The sequence below is a fragment of the Salvelinus namaycush genome, chromosome 22 (assembly GCF_016432855.1).
Source record: "Salvelinus namaycush isolate Seneca chromosome 22, SaNama_1.0, whole genome shotgun sequence".
Lineage (NCBI taxonomy): Eukaryota > Metazoa > Chordata > Actinopteri > Salmoniformes > Salmonidae > Salvelinus > Salvelinus namaycush.
In genome coordinates, this window is record NC_052328.1 from 13,597,396 (window position 1) to 13,609,911 (window position 12,516).

The following is a 12,516-nucleotide window of genomic DNA, read 5'->3' on the forward strand; positions in this document are numbered from 1 at the left end:
TTCAAACAGCGGAGCACAGCAACACACACTACTGGACACCTTTCAGCACAGATCAATAACATTTACAGCAGTGGGTCTCAAAGTTGCTTCTGGGGAATTCTAATGAGCGCTGGTGTCTCTTCCAACCATTTGAGAAGCCATTTTGAGAACCACTGCTGTAGTGTAATGAGTGAATGTGCAGTGTTGTTCACCTTAGGCCCTGGTCCGTCTCTCCATAGTCGTCCAGGTAAGGAGGAGCGTAGAAACAGCCCTTAGTTTTACCAGCCAGGAACAGAACCTGGCTCTCTCGCACTCTGTAACAGAAAGGATAGCATTATACTTGCACACTCTGAACGAATTCGTAGTTTTTTTTGTCAAGTAACCATTTCTTTGTGCTTGGAGTGAAATGAAAATAGAGGTCTTTGACCACGCACACTACTGGTGGGTTTGGCCATCGAAAGAACAATATGCAGAAAAACACTCAACCCTACTGTAAAACATGGTGGGGGATCTTTGATGTGATTGGGCTATTTGGCTTCCACTGGTCCTGGGACTCTTGTTAAGGTCAACAGCATCATGACCTTTACCCAGTACCAGGACATTTTAGCCAAACACCTGGTTCCTCTGCCAGGAGGCTGAAACTTGGCCGCAAGTGGATCTTCCAGCAAGACAATAACCCCAAGCACACATCAAAATCCACAAAGAAATGGTTAATTGACCACAAAATTAACATTTTGCAATGGCCATCTCAGTCTCCAGACTTGAACCCCATTGAAAACCTGTGGTTTGAATTGAACAGAGCAGACCGAAGGATATCGAGGATCAGGAAAGATTCTGTATGGAGGAATGGTCTCAGATCCCTCCCAATGTGTTCTCCAACTCAGAAAACATTTTAGAAAAAGGCTCTGTGTTGTTATCCTCGCCAGGGGAGGGTGCTAGAGTACTGAAAACAGGGGATCCAATCATCTTTCAGATTTATTTTTTAGTATTACTTGTTAAAGAAATTCATTCTCTGAGCAAATGTATAAGTATACAATAACGTGTATATATTTTTTGGGCATACAATATAGCTCAGTGTTATTTACTTTATACAGTCTTTATCAATGCATCCAATAATTCCAGACCCCATTGTATACAGGCGCACACACACGGGTCTGTACCTGAGGAAGATGCCTACTCCAGCTCCGCAGGCGAAGGTGTGCGCGGTGCAGGCTCCCACGTCCTCTCCATCTAGCTCTGTCTGGCAGCAGTAGCTCTGAGAACACAGCATGGAACCACACACCAGGCACAGGGTGGGCGCACGGGACTTATCCCCACCCGACTTAGGGCACCTGGGGCGAGAGCGAGGAGAGCATAAACACACAGTTGGGGCCAAATACACTACATGGCCAAAAGGTATGTAGATATCCACTCATTTTGAAGGGGTTCGGCTATTTCAGCCACACAGGTGTATAAAATCGAGCACACAGCCATTCAATCTCCATAGACAAAGATTGGCAATAGAATGTCCTATACTGAAGAGCTCAGTGACTTTCAACGTGGCACAGTCATAGGATGCCACCTTTCCAACAAGTCAGTGAGTCAAATGTCTGCCCGGCTAGAGCTGCCCCCGTCAACTGTAAGCGCCATTAATGTGAAGTGGAAATGTATAGGAGCAACAACTGCTCAGCCGCAAAGTGGTAGGCCACACAAGCTCACAGAATGGGACCGCCGTGTGTTTTAGCGCACGGGAGAACTGTTTGTCGGAAGCTTCAAGAAATGGGTTTCCATGGCCGAGCAGCCGCACACAAGCCGAAGATCACCATGCGCAACGCCAAGTGTTGGTTGGAGTGTTGTAAAGCTCGCCGCCATTGGACTCTGGAGCGGTGGAAACGCGTTCTCTGGAGTGATGAATCACGATTCATTTACATTTTAGTCATTTAGCAGACACTCTTATCCAGTCACTGTACCCCAACTGTACACATTTGACTAATCTGTACCCCCACACATTGACTCAGTACCAGTACCCCCTGTATATAGCCTCGATATTATTTATTGTGTTACTTTTTATTTTATTGTTTACTTTAGTTTATTTAGTAAATATTTCACAGTAAGGTCTACAGCTGTTGTATTCGGTGCATGTGAAATAAAATTTGACTTACAATAGTGAGAGTATACATTTTTGTATTTTTTCATACTGGTCTCCCATGGGAATCAAACCCACAACCCTGATGTTGCAAGTGCCATGCTCTGCCAACTGAGCCCCACCGGAGGACCACATTCACCATCTGGCAGTCCGACAGACGATTTTGGGTTTGGCGGATGCCAGGAGAACGCTACCTGCCCCAATGCATAGTGCCAACTGTAAAGTTTGGTGGAGGAGGAAAAATGGTCTGGAGCTGCCCCCATGAACAAAGCGAGGTCCATATAGAAATGGTTTGTTGAGATCAGTGTGGAAGAACTTGACTGGCCTGCACAGAGCCCTGACTTCAACCCCATCAAACACCTTTGGGATGAATTGGAACGCCGACTGTGAGCCAGACCTAATCACCCAATGTCAGTGCCCGACCTCACTAATGCTCGCGGCTGAATGGAAGCAAATCCCCGCAGCAATGTTCCAACATTTAGTGGAAAGCCTTCCCATAAAAGTGGAGGCTGTTATAGCAGCAAAGGAGGGACCAACTCCGTATTAATGCTCATGATATTGGAATGTGGAGGTTCAATGAGCAGATGTCCATATCATTTTGCCCATGTCGTGTATATTGGCACCCTTGCACATTTCTTAAAGGCCCAATGCAGTCAAAATTCTGTTTTTGCTGTGTTTTATATCATGTTGTAAAACAGCTGATGAAACTAACACTGTTTAATGAAATTATTACAGCAATGTATTTAAACATTACTAGGGCTGTCCCAAACTCAAACAAATCATCAGTGTTTGAGGGGTGCCTTCCACCAACTGCTGTTCTCAGCTCTCATAGGTTATGGAAGTGATTCAGATTGACGCATAGGGTGTGTCTATATAGGGAAAAATACACGTTTTAAATTAGATTGGTTTAAAGAACAGACAACAGTTGAGAGTTGTCTATTCTTTTGACCAATCTATTTAAAACGTGTATTTCCCACCTGTATTTCACCCCTCAAACACTGATGATTTAGAGCAGTTTGCTGCTGAAGAGTGGGCCAAATTGCCAGTAGAAAAGGTACAGCAAGCTCAATGATGGCTACAAGAAGCATTTGTCGGCAGTTATCTTGGCCTAAGGCTGTGCAACCAAATACTAGCACCAGGGTGCCAATCATTTTGTCCCTGCAATTTGTCTATTTTCTAAATGATTAATTGTAAACTTAAGTTTATAAAAAATTAAATTGGTTCTGCAATGTTGAAAATCCAATAAGGTGTGGAGACCTACAGTTTTCAATTTCAACTTATTTGAGAAGAAATAGGGAATGATTTAAGAAAAGTGCAATAGGTCCTATATATTTGACCGCAACTGTATTAAACATTCACTCTAAAAGGTCTTCCATAGGACAGGAAGGAGAGCAATGACATCCAATTGCTCCCGATTGTAATTTTGCAAGGCTATGCTATGACATCTCTGATGCACCAATGACAGTTGTTCGCTGGGCACTCACGTGAAGCTGGATGCTTGGTTTATGAGGGCACTGTAGTCATCTGGGAGGTCAATCAGGCTGTTGGACTCCCGAGGGAAACTGAACAGAGGAAGAATTGGTCAGCCCTAGAGCTCTTAACATTATCAACAACAAATTCTGTACCGTTCTAAAAAATAAAAAAAAACTCGACCACACCAGTGTTAATTTCGTCAACAATAACTATGACGAAAAATATTGGTCAACATTTTTCCTGCCGTTAACGAGATGCCATGAATGTGTTACGAGAATTCCTTGCGAGACTTAAGGACATTCAATTCGACATGAAGCTCCTATTCATCCGTTTTGTCCAATCATAAGCATGCATGCTTTTGCAGAATGTTTAATGCCATCCTCTCATTGGCATAAGTAACGTCTTTCAGGTGCGTGGTCTGATTGAGCTGATCTGCTCTCCCACACAGCTCCCGGGCGGTCACTTCAGTCACTCGTCAATCTTTTGATATGATACGCAGAACAATGTTAACTCTGTCTTACTTTCATGTAGGCTATTTTTGCATTGATCATGTCAACTATTTTCCTACGTGCTCTTTTACTCATCTGTCTTGTCGCGTTCCGCAAATATGCGTGCAGTTTTTTCCCAATTGGACCTATGAATGCTACAGTATTCGCTGAATATTAGGAGTAAAGTAACATTTCTGGCAATGTTGGAAAGCTCAGATGTTCCCCTCTAAGGGAATCAACGGCGTGGTCAATCCTCTGCAACTGGATCCTTGACTTCCTGATGGAACGCCCCCAGGTGGTGAGGGTAGGCAACAACACATCTGCAACGCTGACCCTCAACACGGGGGCCCCTCAGGAGTGCGTGCATATATCCCCATCCTGTACTCCCTGTTCAACCACGACTGCGTGGCCGTGCACGGCTCCAACACTACAAATCAGCAAGACATTGAGGGAGAGTCCACGAGCGGATTGTGGACTACAGGAAAAGGCAGGCCGAACAGGCCCCCATTAACATCGACGGGGCTGTAGTGGGTCCAAACAGACCAACACAGTCGTGAAGAGGGCACGACAACGCCTCTTTTCCCTCGGGAGGCTGAAAAGATTTGTCATAGGCCTGCAGATCTTCAAAAAGTTATACAGCTGCACCACAGAGTATCTTGACTGGCTGCATCACCGCTTGGTATGGCAACTGCTTGGGTAGTGCGGACATCCCAGTACGTCACTGGGGCCGAGCTCCCTGCTATCGAGGACCTCTATAGCAGGCGGTGTCAGAGGAAGGCCCTAAACATTTTCAAAGACTCCAGCCACCCAAGTCACGTTTCTCTCTGCTACCACACGGCAAGTGGTACCGATGTATCAAATCTGGAACCAACAGGACCCTGAACAGCTTCTACACCCAAGCCATAAGCCTCCTAAATAGTTAACCAAATAGCTACTCAGAATAACTCATCACATACACTGCTGCTACTGTTTACTATCCGCCACTTTATTCCTGGCTACAGTATTTGAACATATCTACCTTGTACCCCTGCACATCAACTCGGTACCGGTACTCCTTGTATATAGCCAAGTTATCGTTACTCATTGCGTATCTATTTTTACGTGTTTTACTTTTCTATTATTTCTCCATTTTCTTTCTCTGCACTGTTTTTTTACAAAGCATGTAAAGAATAACATTTTATTTTGATTTGATCTTCTCCTTGAGCATAAGCTGAAAATGGCAGGCGTCCAACATGTAGAAATCACTCTGCCATTTCCTGGTTACTTAAATTCTACACTGTTCACTCAATTTCAGTTTTTGTGAGAAAACAAGCACTTGAGTGTAGAGAATCACTGCACAATCTAAAATGTGTTCAATAAATACAAATATCATATTTTCAGCTGTTTGAAGCTGGTGGATAAAACTAAAAGTAAAGACTCCAGGGCGAATCTCCACCATGTTGCCGGGAAATGGGATGCGGGGGAGGAGGGCGAGTGGTTATTCGCCTAGCTTCCTCAAGGGGAAGCAAAGTTAGCCATAATACCTTTAATGTGCATATGATGGAAGTAAAAAAGGTCATTATTATTTATTTCATGAAATAAAATGCATTGACTAATATGCGACTAACATGACTGGCTAAAACTACACTAAAATTGTCTAGAGTTTTGGTCGACTGAAACTAAGTCTGACATGACAAATGTATTTTAGTCATAAAGACTAAAACGAAAATAGCTGCCAAAATTAACACTGTACCACATATTATACCAATATCCAACCTAAGTAATCAGAGTCTTCAACCCATCATATCACAGTAAAATAGCAGCACTGACCTCACGAGAACGCCACCTCCCTGGAGGGTCTGTCGTACACCTGGGTGAGAGCACCACCTACAGGACAGGAGGACAAGATGCTAAATGAAATAAACTTTCCCCCATCAGTGTGACTATGATATACAGTACATCAATCAGTCATGCAGCTGGCACTTCTGAACCATTCAGAGGATACAAGAGGAGAAAAGACAGGTTACTGGCGCGAGCAAAGGAGACTCTTACCCGTGCAGTAAGGGCTCTAGTAGCTCCTTTTGACTGTGGTAAAGCTGAAGCAAGTTGGAGGGCAGACTGAGGTATCCACACAGCACCTCCCACTGACCAGGACACAGAGCTAGAAGAGACACAGAGTGAACATCAACAGCATGGCTCCGTTTGGTACAGTGTACGTGTTCAAAAATCAGTAAGAGTGTAAAAGTGTGTGAGAGATACACACACTTGAATATAAGTGTAAGGCTGTGCCTATCATGGAATAACCACAATCACCGTTATAACTGTTCAAACTGCTAAATTAAAAGCACGCACTAATTGTCTCTCCTCTCTCCCCTCTCTGCTGCTGTAGCAGTGGCCCACTTGTGGTGTGTTGCCTAGCAACCGGAGTAAACAATCTATCACGCAGTGGTCATGCCTTTGGGTCACGCCTACAGACTTGGCTCTCGATTCAATCCATACAGCCGAAGTTCAGTGCAATAGCGCGATTGAAATTTAAAGGCAATGTTCCCGCATTCACAGGGAGACTCTTTTCATGGTAAATACTGCATGTCGGCTCAATCGGAAATTACATTTAAAATTCCAAGCGCGCTATAGTGCTGAACTTTGGCGATATGGATTGAATCGAGCCCTTAACGTTCGCGAACTTCGGTTTTTATAACATTGACGATTCACTTTCGCTTATAAAATGTCCCACACTCACCAAGCAGACAGTGGTGATTCAGGTCAGATTTCAGCATCTTTTTAACACCTTTACAAACCAGAGAATTATTCCTACTGTAGCTGGTACAGATAATACTGGCTACAGCGTCAAAGAGAGTGCATTTCTGAAGGAGAGCGTACGTTGGGAGGAAATGGAGACAGTTGGATATCTAGACAGATTATCATTCTTTTACACTACTGCCATTGCGTCAAATATTATTTCAAATGAAAGGATTGAAGGGTTATGGCAGCTCTTATTCACGGTCTTCACCCATAATCATTGGTTACACGATTATACAATTAGCGTGCCAGCCCTGTGTGTGTGCGTATCCATGTTGTAGTTACCATGCAGCTCTGGGGGCGTAGGAACCCCGTTAAGGTGGTGGAAGAAGAGTGCAGCTCCTCTCAGGTAGGGCAAGATGCCAGTCTTCACGCAACGCCACAGGTGCCAACCAGAGCCCACCTCAGGCAGGGAACTGTCACCACACACACATTAGAAAAATCACTCACAGCATGGTTCAAGCACAACGCACGCATTACCGCGACAATACTGGGGGAAAAGCTGGCTGCTTGGTGGATAGGGTAGACGAGGGTGTAGTCTGGAGGGGGTTCACGGCAACGTGTCATAGCTACAGAGTCAGTGTCGCCTCACCTTCCCAGGTGTGTTCTGAGGGTGTTGTAGAGAGCACAGATGTCCTCCTCCTCTTCCCTCTCTGCTCCCCCACTCTCCTGCTCCATGGTCACCTCCTCTGTTGACACACACAACGTATATATGTTTGGTCCTTTCTCTACGCCGTACAAACACGTTTCATGTTTGACAGCGGTTAACTTCGACGACTCGTAAGTACCCTCTCCTCAACTATCCAAAAGGTAAGATTTTAGCTGGGGTTGAGAGAGCTTTAATATGCATGCAGACACATTTCCACATACACACACGCACCCTGTCCAGGTGTAGGGTGCTCTCTCTCCTTACCTGGGCCTGACGTGAGCAGCATCTGGACCATGTGAGCCACAGTGATGAGGTGGAAGAAGTGCAGCTGGACAGCGTCTACGCTCAGCCCTGAAGAGTCCTGGGAATGGACCGACCCGTAAGACAGCACCACACTCACCTGAGAGAGGGGTTGGGTATTGACTTAACACTTATACACAAAAATCACATTTTATTGCTCACATACACATATTTAGCAGATGTTATTGCGGGTGTAGCGAAATGCTTGTGTTCCTAGCTCCAACAGTGCAATAATATGTAACAATTTACAACGACACACACAAATCTAAAAATTAAATAATGGAATTAATATATAAATATCAGAACGAGCATTGTCAGAGTGGCATTGACTAAAATACAGTATATACATATGAAATGACTATAGCAGTATGTAAACATTATTAATGTTTTATGGTCAGAGTCAACAATTGGTTTATGATCTTGTCTTCACTATTATTCTACAATGTAGAAAATATAAAATAGTAAAAATAAAGAAAAACCCTTGAATGAGTAGGTGTGTCCAAACTTTTGGCTGGTTCTGTACGTCTGATAGACGGGGACTCACCAGAAGGTGCAACATGTCTATGTCCAGGATACAGGGAGAGGTCTCCACCTGGGGGTCTGGAATCAATGCTACACAAAACACACACACCCCATCAATAAAACTATACAACTCAAATGCCTAGACCAAAAAAAAGCCTCAACATAGTCAACATTAACACAACATGTGAATTTGAATTCAGGCACTGTAAAGACCAGCAAATTGGCCCTGCAGGTGCCCGTCGACAGTGTCTGTCCTACCTGCTACCAGTCTGATGTAGTGGCCCTGCACGGAGGGCTGAGAGGCTGCAGTCCAACACGCTGAGCCAAACCTGGCCAGGGAGCTCAGGCAGTCATCCTGCACACACAAACACCGGTGTCAAATATGTCTCAGCACCTCTCCGCATAACACTACTTCCTAGAAGTCCAGTGACTCATAGGTTAGAAGGAGAGGTTGTCGTCGTTTACCTGTCTGCAAGGTAAACTTCCAAATAAAGGCTTCTCCTCGTCCACCAACAGTCGCTCTGCAAAATGAAAGAAGAAACATTGAACATCACAATGAGAGAAACAAATGTTGTGTTTGGACATCTGTGGACCATTCTCAGCAACATATTAATTGAACTGATTTGGCAGGCGAAAACCTGAGAAAAATCCATCCAGGAAGTAGGATTTTTTTTTTATTTTTGTAGTTTTCTATTGAATGCCTTTACAGTATCCATTGACTTAGGACTCAAATTGCACTTCCTATGCCTTCCACTAGATGTCAACAGTCTTTAGAAATTGTTTCAGACTTGTATTCTGAAAAATGAGGGAGTAAGACCAGTCTGAATGACTGGACCCTACAGTGTCACAGAGCTTTTTCATGCGCGCGACCGAGAGCTCGCCTTTCTTGTTTACCTTTTATATTGACGACGTTATTGTCCGGTTGAAATATTATCGATTATTTAGGCTAAAAACAACCGTAGGTATGATTATAAACATCGTTTGACATGTTTCTACGAACTTTACGGATACTATTTGGATTTTTCGTCTGCGTTTGAGCCTGTGGATTACTGAAGAAAACGCGAACAAAACTGAGGTTTTTGGATATAAAGAGAGACTTTATCGAGCAAAACGAACATTTATTGAGTAAATGAATGTCTTCTGAGCGCAACCATATGAAGATCATCAAAGGTAAGTGATTCATTTTATCTCCATTTCTGACTTGTGTAACTCTTCTACTTGGCTGGTTACTGTTTGTAATGATTTGTCTGCTGGGCGCTGTTCTCAGATAATCGCATGGTATGCTTTCGCCGTAAAGCCTTTTTGAAATCTGACACCGTGGTTGGATTAACAAGAAGTTAATCTTTAAACCTATGTATAACACTTGTATGTTTTATGAATTCTTATGAGTATTTCTGTTTTTGAATTTGGCGCTCTGCAATTTCACTGGATGTTGGCCAGGTGGGACGCTAGCGTCCCACGTACCTTAGTGAGGTCAAACTATGTTGGTTCTCGAATTCTTGTCAATCATCTTTGTTTTTCTGTCTGTGTGTGTGTGTATTACCGATAGACTGGATGGTGTAGGCACAGCTGCCCCAGCACATGATGGGCACACGGGGGTCCTGCTCGTTGGGGTGCACCTTAAGGCCAACTTTGTAGGTCGCCGTCCCAAACGTCGTCAGCATCTCCTTTATGGTGCTGGAGTAAGGACTCCTGAAGAGACGGGTACGTGAACAACATCAAAATCAGAGGAAGCCAATCGAACTAACCCAAAGATGTCTTGGTTTACTCTTTAAGCCATTGTCAACTGCCCGGAGCCCAAAAAGTATCTTTCTCTCATAAAATGGGTTACAGTGTCAGTCATGAGCAGTCACTTACATGGGCGTGTAGTCTATTCTAAAACTCTCAGGGGCAGGGCACCCCTCTTCTACCATCTCTTCAACAGCGTCAACACCTACACACACACAGGTTAGTGACATAACGTGAACGCATAGACACATTCTGTCGTATATCACCTCAGAAACACTTTCATCTCAATGCTGATATACAGTGACCTCTAATGTGTTACGTTGAACGTATGAATGGGTCGTGCGATGATGAGAATGATCTGCGCGGGAAGGAACTCACCGACGGGCTGGAGTTTCCTGTGGGCAGAGTGCATGGCCTTGATCTGCTGACCACTGATCTTTAGCCACTGACCAAGACCAGGCTGCTCACAACTGGAGAGAGGAAAGAGAAGGCGACTGGTCAGTGGACTGACCTACTCATTGTCACACTTCTGGAGAAGCATATAAATATGGGCTGGCCATTGCTTCTTCATTTGGCATGCTAATAACAAGGCTGTTGGTTTACACCGAGTTTACAAAATGCTAGGAACACCTTATTATTGCATTGCACCCCCTTTGGGTCGTGGGCATGGACTCTACAAGGTGTCGAAAGCGTTCCACAGGGATGCTGGCCCATGTGGACTCCAATGCTTCCCACAGCTGTCAAGTTGGCCAGATGTCCTTTGGGTGGTGGACCTTCCTTGATACATACGGTAAACTGTTGAGCATGAAAAACTCAGCAGCGTTGCAGTTCTTGACACAAACTAGCGCGCCTGGCACCTACTACCATACCCCGTTCAAAGGCACTTCAATCTTTTGTCCTGCCCATTCACCCTCTGAATGGCACACATAACCAAGCCATGTCTCAATTGTCTCAAGGCTTAAAAATCCTTCTTTAACCTGTCTCTTTTTCATCTACACTGATTGAAGTGGATTTAACAAGTTACATTAATAAGGGATCATAGCTTTTACCTGGATTCACCTGGTCAGTCTACGTCATGGAAAGAGCAGGTGTTCCTAATGTTTTGTACATGCATCAGAACCATTCTTTGAATAATATTTATTTAACCAGGTAAGTCATTCAGAACATATTTTATTTAACAATAATGACCTGAATTGTATAAAAAGAACGAACACATACATTTGCTAGCATGGTCTTCTCTTGAAACCTTTTCTCAGCGTTCTCTATGTGAAAGTGTAAACGATCTGAATGACCTCTGTGTAGTTGTGGAGGTGACGACTGAGCGTTAGTGCCGAGTGAGCCTTGACCTCGCGTGAGAGGAGTGGTACTGTTGACATCAGAACTCTTGAAAGGAATTACACTGGTTTAATTGGGGGGGGTGGACTGGTTGGAGGTGAATGAGAGGCGAGGGACCAGAGTGGGTTCATCTTGTATCAACCGCTAATCAGTGTGTGGTCACTGTGACCCTGTACCAGTCAAGTGTGGTTTCCTGCATCCCAGTAGTCTTAAGCGGATTCCTCTCGTCCCCTTCATCTGCACCGATCTGAAGGAACTGGACGGGTGAAAGCAAATTCCCATTGAGAATTCACTATCTGCATTCACTTATCCATCATTTTCAGATGAGCACAGATAATGGAAAGCAAACCAAATTAGACTATGAGAGATGCACACCAAATTAACGCGCGCGTGTCCTCTGTAGCGGAGTTGGCGCTTGCAACGCTAGGATAGAGGGTTCACCCGTAAGTTAAATGTATGCAGCATGACCAAGTCGCTTTGGGTAAAAGCGACTGCTAAAAGGCATATATTATTATGATATAGTGTGATTGGGTACCTGTTGGAGCCCTTGGTGCCGGGGAGCAGTGGAATGACAGTGTTACTGAGGCACTCGCACAGCGGACACAGGAACTCCCCGTTCCCCACATCGTAGCTGGTGTGGACGCGCAGTCGCTGTTGACGCCGCTGCTCCTTGGCCTGCACCGCCTCAAAATACCTGTACACACACACACACACACACACACAGGAGACGACAACTATTGAGTTTTAAACCCAACCAACAGTCAACTCCACAGGCCCACTGAATCCTCAAGATCCAAACGTTCCATTTAACACAACCCCCTGTATGTGTCATACTGCCCTGCCCCAGCGCTGCCCAGGTTGTTGTAGAACCCCGAGTCTGGCTCACCTCTGCCAACAGTGAGAGTGCATGATGTGGCCACAGCTGCCTGTGTGTGTGCCAAACGACAGGTCAGGGTGCATGAAGAGAGGGTCGTAATGCTCTGGAAAACACAAGCAGGTAAGTCAAGCAATGCTAGTAGATCATTCACAGACAAAACACAAAGACTATACATCCTTCAATCTGTGGTCTAGGGGATAGGATGAAGTTGCTTCTTGACACTGATCTAAGGTCAGTTTAACCCCCCCCCCAATAGTTAAGA

General features: G+C 44.6%; 1 protein-coding gene across 4 annotated transcripts in view; it reads right to left on the reverse strand.

Moving 5' to 3' along the window:
- ubr2 (ubiquitin protein ligase E3 component n-recognin 2) overlaps window positions 1-12,516 on the reverse strand; it is a 38,327-nt gene that overhangs the window by 1,922 nt on the left and 23,889 nt on the right. For 3 of the 4 annotated variants that reach the window (XM_038960417.1, XM_038960415.1, XM_038960416.1), the window contains exons 30-45: window positions 12,264-12,357; window positions 11,913-12,071; window positions 10,421-10,512; window positions 10,172-10,247; window positions 9,858-10,006; window positions 8,780-8,835; window positions 8,573-8,669; window positions 8,337-8,404; window positions 7,757-7,892; window positions 7,436-7,532; window positions 7,129-7,259; window positions 6,097-6,205; window positions 5,875-5,931; window positions 3,589-3,666; window positions 1,140-1,310; window positions 192-293 (exon numbers count right to left, since the gene is read on the reverse strand). In XM_038960417.1, coding sequence (XP_038816345.1) covers window positions 192-293; window positions 1,140-1,310; window positions 3,589-3,666; window positions 5,875-5,931; window positions 6,097-6,205; window positions 7,129-7,259; window positions 7,436-7,532; window positions 7,757-7,892; window positions 8,337-8,404; window positions 8,573-8,669; window positions 8,780-8,835; window positions 9,858-10,006; window positions 10,172-10,247; window positions 10,421-10,512; window positions 11,913-12,071; window positions 12,264-12,357 — 1,672 coding nt within the window. The remainder of the gene's footprint in view (window positions 1-191; window positions 294-1,139; window positions 1,311-3,588; window positions 3,667-5,874; window positions 5,932-6,096; window positions 6,206-7,128; window positions 7,260-7,435; window positions 7,533-7,756; window positions 7,893-8,336; window positions 8,405-8,572; window positions 8,670-8,779; window positions 8,836-9,857; window positions 10,007-10,171; window positions 10,248-10,420; window positions 10,513-11,912; window positions 12,072-12,263; window positions 12,358-12,516) is intronic. The other variant, XM_038960418.1, reaches the window with a different exon arrangement.